The sequence below is a fragment of the Pimephales promelas genome, chromosome 12, assembly GCF_988280905.1.
Source record: "Pimephales promelas chromosome 12, fPimPro1.hap1.1, whole genome shotgun sequence".
Classification (NCBI taxonomy): Eukaryota; Metazoa; Chordata; class Actinopteri; order Cypriniformes; family Leuciscidae; genus Pimephales; species Pimephales promelas.
In genome coordinates, this window is record NC_142780.1 from 29,288,335 (window position 1) to 29,309,333 (window position 20,999).

Here is a 20,999-nt window from a genome sequence, read left to right on the forward strand (position 1 = left end):
AAACTATTTGTCACCATTGAGAGAAAGGGGAAAAAAAAACTTTGAACCGAGATGGTATAAGTATAAAACCTAAGGAGAGAGTGGAATAGACTTCTGCCCCAGTGGATATTTGATAATTAGCTGGCTCACAGTGAGAGTGGAGCTTGTGGTATTTGTGCCGCCAGTCATGGCCGGGTGAGATTCCCCGGAATGGAGGACAGAGGAATTGCATTTTGTAAATAGCTGCATAATATGTAGCTGGTCCTTATGTGACGGTAATTTTTCTTCTATTCTCATTTCAATGTTTTGCACAGATGGCATGACTTGATACCCTTGAACTGCCCAATTCCCTTTCTTTCATACGCAATGAATTTGGCCCTTTCTTTAACAATATTTTTGCTATCCTTTTCTTTTTCGGCTTTTTTCTTTTTGCTATACTTTTCAAATATATTTTTATGGTTTTAATCCTTATACCAGACCAGACTTTTTATGCTAAAATATGAAACCCACCATCAAAATATTTGATTTTTAAAACTGACAGTTGAGGGAAATAACCATGAATAATTTTCATATTTTTTTTGTAAACAATTATTTGTTAAAGGGGTCATGAACTGGCTTTTTAAATTTCATTATATTGTTGTCTGAGGTCAGCTTATGACATTCGCTTGGTTTTTACATTCAAAAACATCAAAATGTATAAGTAATAGGCTATTTTCTACTCTAGTTTTGAGCCTAGCTCAGAAACACGGAAGCTCAGAATATTTGGAAGTAAACACCCACTGCTGTGAGTGGATAACAGTTTTGCAAATTATAATGAGTTTCAACTCACTCGTTGGTGCACTTGGGGGAAATTGTTTTGAAGACTTCAAATGTTGTAAAATGGCAACCGGAAGGATTCGCCCATACATGTTCAACCCAGAGTCCGTGTGTTGCACCATTCCTGTCGGATCCAATATAGATGGCACAGCACCGTTCTTTAATGTTAATCGGTCTGCAAATCCAGTCTTGTTTACAAAACAATCCTCAGTGAAATGAAGCGAACAGACGGACAATGTTTTACCCTCATCAGCTGGAACGTCATTAAAAATAAAGTTTAACCATGCAGTCCTATTGGAATCCAGAGGAAGCATATGCAGCAACTGTCTTCTTTCACAACCAGGCACTGCACAATATTTTGTATTGCTCGGTAGCTCGATCCGGTTTGTCATCATGAGGTAGGCCTATGTTATTTATCTATGCGTGTAATGCATGAATCGGTGGGCGGGGCTAAACCGGCCATGTTGAAGTAGGCGTCGATCTTCTTCTACGGGGGGTGGTGTTTTATCCTCTTTGACATCATAGTTCCCCACTTTGAAAAAAAGCTTTTATTGGACTAACAAAGACGTTTTCAGTTCTGAAACTTACAGGATATTCTTATAATATTAGATTTCTCGAAAAAAAAATTCTAGAAAATTTGATTTCTCAGTTCATAACCCCTTGAACTTTTACAGTTGTTTTTGTATAGTCTTCTATATTAAATGTGCATAATTTCCAATCAAATGTTAAAATATACAATAACAAGATAACAAGAATAATAATTTATATAATATTATTACCGGTATTATTATTACATTTTTGTGTATTTGGGGTATATGAATCAGCCATTTATTCCAAAAATATCGTAAAATTAGAATTTGATGAAAATGTTCCACTATATTTTATTTAAATAGTGAGGGTGTGAATATAGGACTTTATTTTCTAAAAGTCTACTAAGGCAAAATTGTCATTGCTGAAGAAACACCTAATTATGTTGCTGATGGAACTTTAGTCCTTCTTCAGACTCAGTCTGTATGTTCCTTGAGACTTTCATCAACAAGCGGAAGGCCTCATGGGAGTAAAAACATTCAAGTTGTCTTCATCATGGTGCCACTTCCTCCCTCCAGGTCATGCTATCATTACAGATAGGAGGCCTGTTAATCCCAAATGGTGTTTATAGACCTGCATTTCAAGACTCTTGTGTGGCTAGACTGTCATTAGGGAGTCAACAGAAGAAACCATGTTATTTCCACTAATATTATAATGTTTCTGTAAGTAGGCATTGTGTTTCAAGCATCCATCATACATCACAGTCTGAACATTTGACCCCTTCACGTGTGTTCTTGTGTATCACAGGACAGTGACCTGGAGGCCATGATCAGACACATGGAGAATGTTCTGGATGTTGACTCAAATGGTGAGTACGGCTTATGTTTCTGTTCATTCCACACAAGAAAATGTATTGGTTAGGCATGACTACCAAACAATACAACCACACTGGCAGATACACTCCATTACCAAAATGAGATATATAGCAAATTTCTCCAATACTGACTGGCCAATTACATGAGAGGTCAGTGAACATACACAAAACTGCCTACTGAAGGTCACAGGCCTGTAAAATGACACTTCTTCTAAAGACATGCGAGCATGCTCATTTAACTCCATGCACATTGAGTGAATGATCCATTTGCTAGATGCACCCCTCTCAGTGCGTGATATTGAGTTTTTTTTTTCTTGTTCCTGATGACTCTGGAGTGAGAATGTCAGGAAGCCTGTTTGTCTGCCACTTAAAGCCATGGCGACATTGATTAGGTAATTCAGTGAAGGCTATTTACAGGCTCTGACCACATCCGATCAGTTCTGTGCATGTCCTCATCGAAAGAACTGGAGTATTTCTGTTCAAGTCTCAGTTTCTTTCCTGGTTTATTTGATCTTCTTAGGTTTCAGATGCTTTATAAAAACTGACATCCTGAACCACATTGACATCCATTTTTTGTTTTGTTTTTCATAATGCACTATTTCATCAATTTTTATGTCATTTAAAACCAAACAAACTTGTTTGGTTTGAGATGTGTGCATTTCTTTAAAACAAACGCCACTTTTATCAAATACAATGGCATTAATACATTTCGAAGTGTGGCTTAAGTGAACAAATGCTTTTTTGGGGCACTGTGAATGAGTATTTTGTATTGAATTATTGCATTTGTTTGTGAGTGTGTTGATATGCATTCTGATATCTTCACTCCTCAATCAGGGTGTCCGCGGGGTTTTAAAAAGTATTAAAAAGTGATAAATCAAAATTGTCAAATTTAAGGCCATTAAAAGTGTTAAATGTAGTCTGAGAGGTATTATTTTTTTAAAATTAGGTATTATTTTTTTTCAGACTATCAGGTGTCCTATTTTGTGTTTGCGTTAGTCGGTATAAATATGGGCTTTAGCTTATCTGGGCACAATCAAAGATCTTTCATCTCTCTCTACGTTTGATGCTGACGTCATATTCAGTGGCTGGATGATATGACGATATATAGAAGCTATATAACCCTGATATAAGTGATCACCCAGATTTAGACCTACCTATATTGTATTTATAAAGCGTTCAGGCAAATTTGCTTTAGCCTATCTAGGTCTATATATTGCTTTTATTTCCCTTTTATTGAAATCAGGCAAACATAAATGTCAGGCGACATGATTGCCGGCTGCATGTCAATATCCATGGATCACTGGATCTTTAGTAAGTTGTTAGGAGTCCAACTATATTGAGTCCAACATTTAGTTTAAATTGATCAAATTGTTTTAGTCGCATTTTCGTTTAATATTTTCCCCTGTTAAATCCAGTCACGCAACAGATCTTTTGCCACTCAGTTAGGTTGAGGGGGGTTGTACCGGCGGGAAAGTGATGTCAATGCATTCCTTCTATTGTTTTGTGTGTAAAAAAACATCAATGTCAACTGGATGGGAGCTAATGCACTTCGGTCGCAAATGCATTCCACTAAACATAAAAATGGAATGCGTGCTCTAAATCTATTCATTTTTATATGTTATAAATGTCAAAATCTGTGTAATAGAAAGGTCGCTGGTTAACACTTGCAATTCAGTTTCGTGATGGTTTTAAAAAAAATTCTGAAGGTAGTGAAAAAGGTATTAAAAAGTAGTACATTTAGCTTAAGGATTACTGTATATACCCTGTCAATAGTCTGTATGTCAAAGTATTTTAGATACATTTCTAAATGCTCATATCAGGCCATATTTTTTGAAAAATACTACTCAGCAATCCTCACTTCTGAACTTATCTGCAGAGTTACATAAATGATAGCGGTGTTAGGGCAATGCATGATGGGTAATATCAGCCCAGCCCAGGGTTGATCTTTTAGACTCAGTAAGAGAAGAAACACTTTTCTAAGCTTATGTCCTTTCTTTCTTTCACCAGGCACCTTGTCAAGACAATGAGTTTCAGATTTGTTCAGCCATACCAAAAAGAATGGATAGAAAAATAGTTTTTGTGGCTCAAACTCAAAGTGGGAAGCAGTAGATTTGATTTCAGGTGGTGCATTCATGTCGAACCATCTGACTAAATGGCACTTCATAAGATGGATTTATGTGTACTTTTAATGACAGGTCAAATATAGTAACAAAGTGGTGCACACAGTGCTATTCATTTTGATTATGCTTGCCAAAAGACCAACAGTGACATTTATGCACACAAACACACAGTTGACATACACAACACAATGCACAAGGTGCTTTGACACATGACTTCTGTGTCCCCTCATCACCTGCTGACTTCTCAAACACTCACACACAATCTGGTTTGGTTTGCTGAACCGTAAAGCTCATGTCACTGTGGCTGACAACTCAGAAATGCAGCTTTCTGTTTGAGCTCCACTTTCACATCTCTGACTTCATACAGCACTGGTCTACATAATAGTGTAGCTAAAACTTTACCAAACCCTTCTGCTTTATGTACTTGTGTAAAATATCTTCCCTTGGTACCCATTGTCCCCTACTATTCTCTAATAGCTATAATGTCATGTATGTCGTAAACTATAATATTCTGCCGTGAAAATTGACTTTTTTTTTATAGATTTAGATTTGCTCATAAAAATTCACAATAAACCTGAAAAATATGTTCAGATAAACACATTTATTGCTCTGAAGTAGATCTGCTTTTGATTTTCTCTTTTTTTTATTATATTAATATTCTACAGTTTTCATGCGTCTTAGACAGTTTAGGACTGTTATGTATCTCTGTGATAAACTGAATCAATAAGGCAGCTTCCTTTAGTTTCAGACCCATTACATTTTTATATATAGTCAAACTAAAATGTATTCAGACACCTTCAACATTTTTCACATTATCACAGTTTATTCGTTATAGTTTAAAAAATGGTAATACAATATGACAAGAACAGAGTTTTCAAATCAATAATATTTCACTGTTTTTGGCCATCCTTCTGTTAGACTGTCTCAAAAAATGAATTAGGTTGATTAGCTGTGATTTAGATAATAGACAATATAATTACCGGTATACCAATTTAGGTCAACCAATTACCAACCAATGCTTAATTTTGTTCAGATGTAAAAAGATTGCATTAACAATTAAAGTTAAGCAAAACATGGTCAGGTCAAAGTTTCTGAATAATTTTTGGTCCCAAATTATTATACATTTTACTGGTAGTCCACTGAATGATGAATTTTTGGGTATAATACTGTCACATTTTACTTTTATTTTGCTATCCTCGCTTAAAATGAAGTGTCCTGCACCCACTAGTTAAAGGTGTCTGAAAAATTTTTGGTTTCACTGTACATACGCTACTGTTAAAAAAATTGGATTGATAATATTTTTAATAATTGTGAGATTCAAAAAAAAAAAAAAATGTTATGTTCACCAAGGCTACATTTATTTAATCAAAAGTAAAGTTAAAACGGTTATATTGTGAAATATAACATTTAAAAAGTTGTTTTCTTGTTTTAATATATTTTAAAAGGTGATTTATTCATGTGATGGCTGAAGTTTCAGTATCATTACTCCAGTCTTCAGTGACACATGATCCTTCAGAAATCATTCTAATATGCTGATTTGCATGTTAGCGAAACAAGAAACATTTCTTATTATTATCAATGTTGAAAACAATTGTGCTGCTTAACATTTTTGTGGAAACCACATACCATTTTTCAGGATACTTTTATGAAAATAAAGTTCATAATAGTTGAAATAATTGTTGAAATTGAATAGTTGAAACTATACTTTTAGTCCACCTTATTTTGCAACAGAAGTAAGCTATTTTCTCTGAATGTGCTATATAGACTTCTGTTTTATTAGCCGCATTACTATTAGTAGAATAACATTGAAGTAAATGGTAACATTGTTTGCACTACAAACCAGTGTGTTTATAATTATAATGATAAATTTAAATAATATGATAGCAAATATCAGTTTGCAATAGCAAGCAGCATAATAATCTTGAAGGGGATGAAACCTAGAGACATGCGCTCTTAAAATTAAATGGAAAGGGGTTCCATGAAAGAAAAGTTGCAATAGTCTTTTCTTCCCTATTACGAAATATGAGTAAAACAGCTTCTGGAATGAGAAAAGATGTTGGGCATAAAATATGAAGTTGGACATTGTTAACTAAATCTGAATGCCCATTTGCAGTCGGTTGTGGAGGATATTTAACCCCATCCTATGCTGAGACATGTCATGAAGAGAACCAATGTCGTTTCAAGAAGGAGGGGAGGTTAAGAAGATTAGTGGAAGATTACAAGAGTATATGATATTTTATTTTTTTAAACAATGATGTACACAGATAAAATATTTATAATAAACATTGCTACATTTTGTAAAAAAAATTTAAAAAAAATTGTCCATTTTGATTTCAAAGTAACTGTAGGTCCAGAAACATAATTCAGACAACTGAAGTCAGTCCAAACGTTTGTCTGATCATGTATATTGTGTGTGTTTCAGGAGCTGAAGCAGAGGAAGAGAAGCCTCAGCTGGGTTTTCTGGGAATGAGTAGCATTAATACCTCCATGGCCGAGGGCAGAATAGAGCGGATGAGACAGTGAGTGTTTCATCCTTGACTTGTTCACAACCATCACCTGTAAAAGTTTCTTTCATTCCCCAGGCACCTCACAATGAGTTTTGTTCACTAAAATTAGCATTTACCATGCATGCTCAGAAATTTATTGACAACCTATCCTTGATAAAGCTGTTTTTCATCATTCCGATTGTGTCCATGTAAACTTAGCTGACTAAATCCGCAATTTCGACGATTTGGGTGAACCAACGATTCAATGAAGAGAGCCATTTCATTACTGAATGAAACAGCCATTTAATGAACGACTCAATTACTTACTCATTTAGACATTTATCACCACCTGGCAGTTTTAGTTTCTTATTAAGAGTAGGCTATCATATCATATCAATTCATTTCCATATTAGTTAAAAGGTAAAAATTCTGCCATCATTTTCCCACCCTCATGTTATTTCAAACCTGTACGACTTTCTTTTGCATGATATAAAAAGACATTTTGAAGAATGTTGGTAACCAATTTTGGTTACCATTGACTTCCATTGTATGAGCAAAAAAAGTTGGTCATACAGGTTTGAAAAGTCACTTCGCTTTATGAGCCCCATTAAAGACCACAACTTTACATATAATATAATCCACCTGCTACTGCAGTCAGCATATTGTCTGACGCCATTCTGTTTTTGAATCTGCTTTTCTTGCTCCAGAAGCTCCTAAATCCCGTCCTGCTATTCTCCTGTCCCTAAAGCCTGAGTGTGATCTTTACAGGTCCAGGCAGATTTGTGGCTCAGAGCAAAAACCAGCATGAGCCAAGTGCTGAACTCCACCAATGATTTATCAGAAATAGTGGAATAGATCTATCAAAGTGCATCACCCATAAATAAAATGCATTTTAAAAAAGGCCATCAAAACTGTAGCGTTGGTTCTTTATTGTTTTGGCAATGTTAATTTAGCAGTTAATTTGACTTTGTCATTTCCTTTTATTTCATTTTTCGTAAAATTGCATTAGATTGCAAGGGAATCTTCTGGTACCAATTTCCTTTTTGTATATCACTGTACTACATGTGATTCGATTAGCATTATATGAGCATGGAATGAACATTATATGAGCATTATATGAATTCAAAATTAAATTTAGGGGCCTCTGAACAGCATTTCCTAATGTGAACAAATGTCTGAAAGCACAAAAAATGCATATTTATTGGTCTTTCTGTACACTGTTGTATATATCAATATATGCGCCTGCTGTGTTAGAAAGCCAATAATCTTGCTATCTCCACCCTGTGGTGTATTTAGCTATATGAGCTTCTGCTTGCAATGTCATTTGTGATGCATGCATACAGATAATTTACTGTCTTTCGGGTTTTGGGCACAGATGCTTCTCCATTTTCTTCAGCTTCTTTTCTCATATCTTTTTCTCCACAAAGCTTATTCTTACTGTCTTTATTCTCTCCACTAGAGCTGCAAATTATCCTGCTAAAGTTTGGGGTCAGTTAGATTATTATTGTTATTTATTTTTTAAAGAAATGATTACTTTCAGATATAGCTATTTCTATTGATTTTTGAAGGATCACTGAAGACTGCTGAAATTTCAGCTTTGCCATCACAAGAATAAATTACATTTTAAAATATATTAAAATAGAAAACAGTTATTTTTATTACAATAATCTTTCACAATATTACTGTTTTTAATTAAAAAAAAAATCAAATAAATATAACCTTGGTGAGCAAAAGCGACCCCAAACTTTTGAATGGTTTTGTATTTTCTTTTATAAAGATGGAATTACACTAAACAATGAAAAATAAAAATATCTAACCATCTAAAATATTATCTGGAAAATATTTAGCTTCTATTTAGTAGACACTGCTTTTTTTTAAAAAAAAAAATTATTTTTTGTACCGACTATCAGAGAAAATAGACGCTATTGATATGGCTGTCAAAAGAACAAAATTGAAAATTCTATAAACTTCAAACTTATTAACATATATGAAATGTATTATCTAAATTTTTTTTTTTTAATTTTTTTTTTACATTTTAATATATTTTAAAATGTAATTTATTCTTGTGATGGCAAAGCTGAATTTTATGTAAAAAAAAAAAAAAGAAAAAGATTGCTATGGCTGTCAAAAGAACAAAATTGAAAATTCTATAAATTCAAACTTATTAACTCATATTAAATTCATTAACTTTAACATTTATTTTATTATTATTATTTTTTTTTTTACATTTTATGGTTCCGGACCCCAGTTTGAAAAACCCTGTCCTGACGTACCATACAAAACCATACTTTTCTATTCCATATCACGGAGTACCATTGCACATTGTACTTCTGCATCCCAAAACAAACCGGACTACTCTGTCCATTCCCTGCTGTGCTGTTCTGTTCCACACCTCACTATACTCCAGTATCTGTATCAGCTTGGTAGACTGTTCCTTTTAGCATGACTGCAGAACCTCTCCTGACAGTGGCTCCCTTACTGAGTGTGGGCTGAAGATATTAATAACAGAAGCGCTCTTCCTGTGAGCGCAGGAATTAGAGGCTGTCAGCTCGCTCTCCGCAAGCCTCATAAGAGCGTAAAGATGAGGACGAGGGAGAAGGAGAGCACAGGTACCAATTTACAGCAGCTGCACTTCCCCTACACAGCTTCTCTTCAGCTGTGCGGTGACGCTAGTCTTGTTCTTCCAGGTGCAGCATTTCTCTCATTCAGAGGGAATACATTTTCAGGGACATGCAGGTGTTACTGATGTGCTAGCAAGTTTCTTCAGTTCAGTCACTTTTCAAGTGAAGGTACTTTCAGAGAAATAATAGTGCGGGTGATTCTTCAAATACACTTTTTAAACCTCTAGGATGAATTTAAATTCATATATATATATATACATACAGTGTATATATATATATATATATATATATATATATATATATATACAGTATATATACAGTGTATATATATATATATATATATATATCATTTTTTTTTTTTTTTTTAAGCATAAATTGTACGGTAATAGTGTTAAACTTCCTATGTTCTGTTGCTTTACTTATTTTAAAAGACAATCTTAAGACTAATAATTTAAGGAATGATGAAAGGTAAATTTTACAGAATGTCATATTGGACAAACTTTTTTTACATTTCCTTTTTCTATTTTAGTTTAAGTTCTAGTCATTTTGTTATGTGCTTTTGTCATTTTTATTTGTTATGGGGCTTTTTTTCTACTTAACTTTAAGTACTAATTTTAGTTAGCTGCTAAGGCAACATTTCTAATTTTCTTTACAGTTTATTTTTCATCTAATATTTATATTTCATTTAATCTTAAATCCCATTAAAGAACACATTTGATATATTTTTTGTTTCCCGCAAATGTATCACCCACATTTTGTACACCCAATATCTACTGGGTACATATTAATACATAATACTGGGTCCCCTGTATCACTAGACTAACTATTAGGCTTAGGATTAATTTCATTTCTGTAAATTTCCATGTCAAAATCTTGACCTTGGATGCTTTTAATCTTATTCTGGGCTCTTGTACTGTATACCCTTACAGACGCATGCCTGTATTGACTGATTTTGTTTAAAGGAAACCCATTTCTGATAAAAAGCCACTTTTGAACCTAAGCTCAATGTGAAGTCCAGCATGCTCTTAGAAGGTTGAATAATCTTGAGTCAGCCCTTCTGACAGATAGAACTCTTTTGTTTTCAGTACATTATAAACTCTGTGCATTTGGGGAATAACTTGAGTACAGCACTCAAAAACAAAAGCATCTTCTCCAGTAGATGTTGTTTGATGTGATCGTTTGATGACGATAACTGATAACACTACTCATCCTTCACCTCGCTCATCTCTGCGTGACACGTTAGTTCACTAAACCTTGTTCACGTACTGTATTGCGTCTTCTGTTGATCCTTAGTGGGACCTTTTTTGTTGATTGCAGCTTATTACGCCTCTCCGAAACAGCTGATCAAAGCAGTAGCAGCAAGCAGCATACATTCACAGAGATGTAGGTTCTCTTTCATCAGAGTAAGGGAGAACCGGTGCCGGCTGAAAAACGACTAAGCTGACGGAACAGCCCAAAGCTGTAGATGCATGTAAGACATTATGCTTTTGCCCAGGGTTTGGGAAGCTCTCTATGGAAGGATGGAGAGTGGTGATTGTGGAAGAAAGAGCATGTGGTTTGGCTGAGAGTGTATGGGCGGGTGGAGGGTTGTGTTTATCATGCTGGGAGTGGGGGCTGATTGCAGCTCAGCCTTGATTACCACCACTAATCAGCTGGAAATGGACTATGAGTGGGCATGTGTGTGCATGCGAGTTCGCAGCGAGTTTGTCGACTTGGAAAGGAACGCCTCTCTTATGAAAGCAATGTCTGAAATTGACTTATGAGACAACAGCGTTGAAGAGGGCCGGTCCTTGGGATCTCAAAGGCCTCTCAATTGTAATTGTCTTTATTCTTGTCTTAATTCTTGACAAAGTCGTGAGTCATAATAACAAAGGGGTCTGATTGATTCTTCTTTTACCATGTCTTGAATCTTATGACTGACATATTTTGCTTTGTCCTTCACACAAAAAAGGACGGGCTTATTATGCCTCTTGATTTAGTTACATCACAGCACAATTGTTGGTAGGTGCAACAGTTTTGAAGTACATACGCACTTTATTGCTTTTTTGAGTTTTGGATCACCCACTAAACCAGGTTTTTTTTTTGTGGAAAATGTATACTCTAAAAAATGCTGGGTTGTCCTCCAGCATATATAAATCCATATATACCGTATATATACTACTGTATATATATATATATATATATATATATATATATATATATATATATATGAGAAGAGTTCAGATGCAAAAGCCTCTAAATGCCATTAGAAATTTTCTTCTAAAATGATCATTTTTATCAAGCTTGTATATTTAAGTTCAGTAATTTAACTTAAATGGCAATGAAGATTACCTATTAATTGTCATGAAATTACTGAACTTAAAAATACAAGCTTGATAAAAATGGTCATTTTAGAAGAAAATTTCAAATGGCATTTAGAGGTTTTTGCATCTGAACTCTTCATATATATATATATATATATATATTTCACTTCTTTAACTATTTGACAGTTCATTTAAGGATAAGTCAGCATAGATTGTTGTAGAGCCTACCAAAATGTTTTATTTTTTGCTATAATTTGCTCTGTTGTTCCAAATCCTTATTTTTACATAAATACATTTTTATTTATAGATAGACAGACAGGCAGACCAATGCTATCTCATGACTGGGGTCAGTGGTGGGTCATGAATTCATACGAATTGGGCAACTCCTAAAATCGGTTTGGGTTGGACTGACGGACAGACCAAATCAGGATACTTTAATGATTTCTGAAGGATCATGTGACACTGGAGACTGGATGCTTAAAATTCAGCTTTGCCATCACAGTAATAAATGACATTTTAAAACACTTTTAATTAAGACAGTGTTTGACAATGATGTAACCTCCTCATGACTGGCCACTTTAAAATCACTTAAAATGAACTCATACGCATATTCCATGCGGTTCATAAAGTAAAATAATTTGCTCTCTCCATTTCACCATGCTGGAGTGCTCAAAATTTCCGGAGTCACAGTGAAACTCCAAGGGAGCGTGGAGAGAAGGAGACAGCAATTACCTCACGCTGAAGTGGGCAGGGGAGGGGCACAGTCGATTTAATCCCAGACCGCACATGCTCATATCCCGTCCCCATTACTGCAGAGGATTGAGCAGGCTGGAGGATTGCGTTCACTGAATCCCTGCCATTCCTCGGCATCAGCAGCTGTCTGCTGCTCATCAGGCTTGACACCTGTATGAAATGACTGGAGGTATGACTGGTGTCAGCCTCGAGGAATAACTTTTCCCATAGACAGTTGACATTCTCTGGTGACCTGTTCTATATCATGTTAAGATGGCAATAACTGAACTAATGAGAAGTAGGGACAACATTTTTTCCTATGCTGGAACACAGCACGGTTGGTTGTAATAGTTTAGTTTGGCAAGGCCAAAGTTGCGGATTGTTCTATGATATGATTTAAAAAGCATAGTTTTCGAGGTGCGAAAGCAGGAGGATAGGATGAGATTTATAAAGGCCATTTCCCAGGCCAAGCAGGGAGAGTGGATGAGATTGAATGGAACAACGATGAGAGTGATGAGAGATGAGAGTGTGTGGAACAACGCAATAGGATGGCAAGACCTTTGGTCAATGGAAGAAAGTATCAGTTTCCTTAAATGTATATATACATGTGTAGATATATGTGTATATATATGTATATATACATGAGAGACAGAAATTGCACCCATTTTGTGTAATGGTCCTGGAAATCCAATCAATATTCTAATTGGAGCGATGAAATAATCCACACCCTATCAGTTCATCATTGTTAAATCTACTATTCATATGCTAATTTGTTCAGTATTTCTCTCACTTCATGTCACTTTCTCTCTGTAATTACTGAAATGATCCTTTATAAGGCTCTTGGGCCTAGATTTTTGTCTTTTTACAAGTCTGACTCAGGAAATTAGTGCACAGATGTTTTATGCCATAACCAGCCCCACACGGAATCTGCACTATTGACATTAATTGGAAGATGTTCCTCCCTAAAGGCTTCCAGTCGTCTGGGAAGGCTGGATGGCCATACTTTGAGATCTTGTAGACAGATAGAAGGGGGAGGAAAAGGAGTATGGGGCTGAAAGGTAAGATAGATTTTTGTATCATCAGGGTAATTATGGAAATTAAGACCAAAATGCTGGATGATCTGAACAAGAGGAAGAATATGAAATAGAAATGGACCAAGAACGAAACCTGGAGGTACACCACGGGAAACAGTAACACACCGTGTCCTAACCAGACTTGATTCCAGCGATTCCAGCAACAAATAATTTGTCTGTCCACACTAGACACGACCCGACTGCGAGATGCGTCAAAATCAATCAAAACCGAACAGCGTGTGGGTGGAATCTTGACGGCGCTCGCAAGAAAATGCACAATCAAATACACAAATATTAGGCCTACACCGTTTAAACATTATTAAAAATACATAGTATACACTTGTTTGTTCACAGTTTGAACGTTCTTGTTTCCATTTGTTTAATTTCAAGATCGTTGAATTATCCATTGTTGCTTTTCCAGCTACAAAGCACATAAACAGCACCTGAGATTATCATTGCCAGACTTTGTGTCTGTTGTTCCAGCTGCGACGTCACAGAAAAATAGAAACTTTCTTAAATAGAATCGTCGCCTGTCGCCGTCGCGCCAGGGTTAGGACAAAAATTCTGATTTACATGGAAAAGATACCGTTCATCGCGTGTCGTCGCGTTGCATGTAGTTAGGACATGGTGACAGAGCGAGATTATTACAGTTTTTCTCAGTCGCTTTGATACATTTCTCAGATCTAATTAAATAAAAATTCTCAAAACTACCTTCAATCTTCACATCATTGTGTCACTTTTGCACATCTAAAAAGCAGTTTCTCATTTATTTGAACAAGTTGCAAATGCTTTGCTACATCCATGCAAATGATTATGTACAATTCTCTGCTGTTTCCTACATTATCAATTGATTGTCATGTTGATCAAAATGTATAACAATGGGTCTCTATTGGATAGTCTCACACCCCCCCCCACATTTCAGTTCATAGCATAAGTCTTTACATGCAAAAAAGTTGTCATAGTCAAGCATATTTCTATACATTTCCATTAGACTTTTTTTTTCTAATTCTGTCCTGTCCTGTTCACATTTCTACTTTTGTGTTTTTTTTCTTTACAGTGCTGTCTTTTCCTTTCTGTATTGCAATGACATGGTCTGTCAGCAAATCACAGTACAAACACTAAAAGCGTAAATGTGAATCTTGTTTCTTGCAATCAAACTCCCACATACACTATAATCTGGTGTGTAACCTACAATTTACAATAATTGTCATCACTTTATCCATATACATCAGAACACCAGAGTACACTGTTATATTGACAACATAATAAAGCAATGTGACTCTTATCCATACACAATGACACAAGGACTTGTCATTCTGATGACACTGACTTGTTAATTAACACAGATACTGTATTTACTTTTGAGAGATGAACTTAGGATTTTGAGCAAGAGACTGGCTTTTGCAGGAAATCCATGTTGTTTTGCTATTTGTACGAGTTTGCACTTATTGTTTTGCAAATGTCGAGAATGATTTGAGAAATTTACCAAAGCGTCTGAGAAAAACTGTAGTACTACAAAAATTGTTGCGTATCCAAGAGATTTAAAGTTAGCCACTAAAAGACAGTTCCAGTGATACCGATAACAGTTAGATGAGATAGGTGTACTGAATACCAAACACTATCAAAAGCTGCACTCAGATCCAAGAGGACCAAGAGGCTGAGGGCATCAGAATCAGAGGCAAGAAGGAGGTCATTCACTACTCTCAGAGATGCAGCCTCTAGAATGAAAATCAGACTGAAATCGTTTGTGCAGATTGTTTTTATCCAAAGGAGACTGTAATTATGTGGTGCCCACCTTTTCTAATACTTTAGATAGAATAAGAAGGTTGGAAATTGGTCTAAAGTAACTCCGTGTATTCATGTTTTTACTTGCGAATGTCTGACCTCGACGGACTGAACAGAAGGAATGAATCGGAGAAGATTTCCACGTCAAAGAAGGCGGAGCCTCAACGCACACTTACCTATACGTAATCACAATGGACCAATGTTCGAAGATATTTACCATCTGGTGCAAACTTTTCCAGAAAGTTCACTTTGGCAAGCTGTTTTGAGTCCCAAAACGAATTCGAAAGGAACTACACTTTGGCCTGATTTAGAAAGGAAAGGTTTCGATTTTGCTTGAATATATATCGGACCGTACCTGAATAACTGCACCTTGTATCAAAGTAGCATATTGAACGCAGTGATATGCAGAAATGAGCTAATAAATGTAAAAATGGATTCATTGCATAGAATGACTCACAAACGTCATTTTGGTCATTTTCCACTTATGCTTTCAGTGCCTTTCAACACCCCCACCTTTCATTTAACCCGTACCTCCACCTACCGGCTCTATTCAGTTCTTCTCCTATAATCTCATCTGTCACCCCTGATCTCATATCAGACAGTATTCACCCTGCCTCTTTAATATTCAATCATCATTCCCCTTTACAGTCATTCATGAATAATCAATTAAAATGCTGCCTCACATTCAAAGTAGTTAATTTCTTTAATGATGCCCTTCTTTGTCCTGTTTTGCTTCTGTGTGTTTTGAAGTCTTCTTGTATTTATAATATCACTCATGCGGAAGCCTGTACTTCCTTTTTTAAAATGCCCTTGGCATCAAAGTTGTGGCAAAAACAAAACTTTGGTAAAAAGAAATATGCTCTCAAAATGTATTTCAATCTACAGGGGGTGTCTTTTCCGGGAAAATATTTGTATCTCTAATAGGAAATGTGTGTATGTTGTGATACAGATAAAAATATTGAATTGAGGGTGCATTTTTCTTCTCGTGGGTATGAGGAGTTTCTTATTTGAAAAGTACCATGAGCATTATCCAGTTTGAGTTGACTTGTTTTCATAAAGAATGTATTTTTCCTTGAATGGTAAATCCCATGTTTCCGATTTGGTTTAAGACTGTTGAACCCCACTGTATTTATTATAGCCTATAATTTAATAGCCTATAAAGCCACTTAATTTAAATTGGGACCCAGTTTTTAGTACGTCATGTAAATGTACTGCTACAGATGGACTGCCACAACTAGAAAGACACTACTTCTTCTGGACCCCTTGTGTTTCTTTTCATTGGGGTTTTAGGGGGTATCGTTCATCTCTTCTAGCTGTCTCTTTCATTCCTTATTTTTTTAAATCCTCTACCTGATGACATTACTTTGGCTTTTGGGGACTGAGTGAAACTATCCCAAACCTTGTAAGGTTGAACCCTCTCAGATGATAAACCTCTAAGCTCCTGCAGCCAGCGATCAATCATTTACTCCAAGCTTTTCACACTTTGAGTCACAAATGTTACATTATCCTGAAGAATGAAGCGTCCTGTCTTGGAAAGTGCAAATTAATTTAGTTCCTTAGACCAGATGAAAATCTGATTTCTGTGGCTCTATCCCTCATAAGAATTGGCAATTCCTGATATTACCTACTGTAGATGGAATTAATTACATTTTCTTTTGTTATCTGTCCTTTACTGTTAAGCTCATTCTCTGAGACCATTACTACCCTCCTGTCTCTTAGATCTAGTCTAGACTATATTTTTTGAGAAATAAATGGACATTTCCATCCTTACCAAAACTGCTCAGCAGTTACATCAACTCATAAATCATTCACACATCTCACTCTCATGCTAAATGGACATATTCATAAAGGCATTACTTATTTTTAACTTCGCTTAAAGGAAAAGGAAAGACGTTCTATTTTTGGTCTGCCAGCTGTTGACATATTTCATATATTGTGATGTATTGTGTGTGTGTGTGTGTGTGTGTGAGGGGTAGTTCTGCTCTAGCTGAGGGGTCCAGAGGTGCCGATAGAGATCACACTGACATTGAGACAAGGAAGTGATTCATGGTGCCAGCTCACTACCAAACACCTGTCAAGGGTTGTTTTTACAAAAGGACCCGCTTGGATGCATCCGCTGTTTTCCCAAAGACTTGGGAGACTAAATGCTGTAGGATAGATGTAGAACAAGAAATCCAGAGAGCTGTTTTGAAAAAATGTATTTGCATTTGACTTTTGAGACTTCATAAATGTGACCTGGATTATTTTAACATTCATTCTAATTGTAATTTTAATTTGGTGTTTTAGGTCGGTGTGTCTGAGGCTTGGAGAGGAGGTGTTCCTGAAGGTTTATGATTACCTGAAGCAGGCCAGACAGAAGCAGGAGAGCGAGGAGAGCATCAGACAGGCTCTGGTCCAGCTGGTGGAGAAGCCCAGTGATTGCTTTGAAGTAGATCAACTTCTTTATTATGAGGAGCTTCTCTTGGCTGCACAGGAAAACTCTGTAAGATAACGAAGCAGACACACACTCACAGATGTTACCTGTCAAGATCCATATAGATCAGTTTATGTACTTTTAAGATCTGCCTGTGATGAAGCTTCATATTGTGAGAGCTCCACAATCTACAACAAATACAGTGAAATACTTTGCTATGGTCGTGCAAAATTTAGAATTTGAGAATTGAGTTAGAAATCGAAATGGCAGAATTAGAATGGATGAGGAATTTTACTGAATTGTTACATCAATTCAGTTCTGATTGCACACAGTTTGTGATATTTGTGAGGTGGGATGAGTTCATTTCTTTTTGTAAAGAGCTTATTAGGTCCTTAGCTTTATACACTTCATATTGATATGAAGTTACTTAAACAACTTATTTAAAGTTAAATACTGGTTTGGAATATATACTTTATACTGTACTTTGTTTGAAGATTTATCACAAAAGAATTCAAGTGATGCATGGATGGTTGGTTGGATGGTTGGTTGGTTGGATGGTTGGTTGGTTGGTTGTTTGGTTGGACGGTTGTTTGGTTGGATGGATGGATGGATGGATGGATGGTTGGGTGGTTGGTTGGTTGGTTGGATGGATTGGTTGGTTGGATGGATGGATGGTTGATTGGTTGGTTGGTTGGGTGTTTGGTTGGTTGGTTGGTTGGATAGTTGGTTGGTTGGATAGTTGGTTGGTTGGTTGTTTGGTTGGATGGATGGATGGATGTATGGATGGTTGGTTGGTTGGTTGGTTGGATGGATTGGTTGGTTGGATGGATGGATGGATGGTTGATTGGTTGGTTGGTTGGGTGGTTGGTTGGTTGGTTGGTTGGTTGGTTGGTTGGATAGTTGGTTGGTTGTTTGGTTGGATGGATGGATGGATGGTTGGATGGTTGGATGGATGGATTGGTTGGTTGGATGGATGGATGGATGGATGGATGGATGGATGGATGGATGGATGGATGGATGGATGGATGGATGGATAGATAGATAGATAGATAGATAGATAGATAGATAGATAGATAGATAGATAGATAGATAGATAGATAGATAGATAGATAGATAGATAGATAGATAGATAGATAGATAGATGAGTGTAAAAAAGGTTTACATGTTACTTAAAGTTAAATAATGTTTTTGGAGCGCATGCTGTACTATGGATATTCTGTACAAAAAATAAAGCTATTTCTTTATTGTGTTCAGACTAAATATACGTGGATGTTTTGTTTTTTTATTTGCTACTTCATATGATTCAACTTATGATGGGTCTAACTGTCACTATTTCATTCTTTTACTTCTTTTGAAGAACTGCAGTGCACTGATATATTACATTTTCACTATCTTCTATAAACCTCTGGTGTTTTATGATTACGGTTATTAATCGACCTGTTTTGTAGTGCCTGTTCACCAAAAATTGGCTGATTTCTCACAGCTCAGAAGTTAGCAAGCTGACTAAAGCGCAATAGTATAAGATCAATAGCAGAAAACACTGAGACACAGGGAGTGTAGCTGAGATACCGCTCCAGTCAGCCTTCTCTGTTGTTCTGTTGTGATCGCTGAAGCGAACCAAGACATTCATTACAAACTATCGACTTTTCTATGAGATGAATGTAAGAATTTTGTTGTTTTTCCCCCTTTAAAGATAGTCCAAACTCGAAAGATGGCTTTAATAATCTTGCCAATTGAACTGCACACAATGTATCACTCGGAAGAAGGTGTTCTTTACAATCCCATCACTAATTTAATCTGATAATGTATGTGTTCCTGGAAACAGCTGTTTGTTATAGTGATGGATTACTAGTAATGGTCGTTATCACACTGTTGCAATGAAAGTTCAAGGTTTGTGTGTGAGGTGAAAGAGTAAAAGAAAGTGATTCCCTCATTTTATCAGCATTTTAGCACATGCTCATAGCTGTTTGCTGTGTTCTTGCAGTCGTGCTGTGCTCGTTAACTCTTATTTTCACATTTTAAATGACGTTTCAGTTTTTCTGTCAAGTATTAACCGCATACGCCACATCCTCCTACTGTGCACGCTTTTCCACATGTCAAAAAAAAACAAAGCTTTCAAACACCTCACTGCTCAAAGGTTCAGAGATTTACGATAGCGAAAAATCCATTGTTTTGTAATAATATTTTTTTTAAATATTAATATTAACTTTACTTTGACTGGATTATCAGACACCTAATCACAGTCCGTTCAGACATCTTATCACGTTCCCCTGAAAAGTCTTGAACGGGAAGTGGCAGAATATTGTTTCGGACAATGACAAATTTCATGAGTTCACATCTACATATAATTATTATCGTTAAGGTTATGTGTGCTTGGCGCGCTGTCTGGGTGGAGGCCTCCAAGCTTGGAATTTCTGCCCAAACCCAGAGTACTCAGAGTAGTACTGAATACAGTAACTTGATGAGCTTGTTCAGGTGTGTTTGATTAGGGTTGAAACTAAACCCTAACCAAATATATAAAAAGATATCGCCCTAGTGTAGCTTGACTGCAGTTGAACTACTGTAAATTACATGTAGCATGTAGCTTGGTGAGATATAAAGTTGCTTCCCCAACACATACCATATCCCTCCCTATACAAGAATATTCATGAGAAACACCATTGGGTGTTGAGATCTATAATTGTTGCAACTCTGTCAACACCCCTGTGTTTGCACAGAGTGCTGTATTGACCTCAGAATTACAGTGATCACTTAAGGAGGTCTCAAACGCAAACCAAACGGCATTTCGAATTCTGTGAGTGTTAAGTTTAGCAAAGAGCAAGACATAATTAGACACAGAGATAATAACCACCTTTTTGTATCATGTTGCCCTTGGCCCTTCTGGCCATGATCAGACCTCTGCAAGTTTACCAGTATGGCCTAGAATTTATTTGATAATTATTTTTTTTTTAGAAAGTATATATTTTTAAAATGTTTAATTAATTAAATGTTTTAATTAAATCAATTTGTATAAACATTGTACAGTATATATTGATTAAAACGGTTGTGAACATATTCTCTTCTAAAATAATGATAATAAATAGTTTTTAAATAGTTTTATAGTCAAATTTTCATTTGATAAATTTTCAAGAATGTCTTTAAATATTAATAATTAAACAGTGATTTAAAAAAAATATTAACATAATTTAATAAAAACAAAATATCGCCATCATGCATCTTCATTACTGTTGACGAAATCTTTACAATTGACTTTGTTCATGAACATTCAT

The 20,999-nt window shown here is 35.8% G+C and overlaps 1 protein-coding gene across 1 annotated transcript in view; it reads left to right on the plus strand.

The window, feature by feature from the left end:
• Positions 1 to 18,302, plus strand: part of nek11 (NIMA-related kinase 11) — a 55,102-nt gene extending 36,800 nt beyond the window's left edge. Inside the window, exons 14-16 of the mRNA XM_039650929.2 lie at positions 2,131 to 2,191; positions 6,740 to 6,836; positions 17,604 to 18,302. Coding sequence (XP_039506863.2) covers positions 2,131 to 2,191; positions 6,740 to 6,836; positions 17,604 to 17,808 — 363 coding nt within the window. The 3' untranslated portion in view covers positions 17,809 to 18,302. The remainder of the gene's footprint in view (positions 1 to 2,130; positions 2,192 to 6,739; positions 6,837 to 17,603) is intronic.
• Positions 18,303 to 20,999: the final 2,697 nt, after the last annotated feature.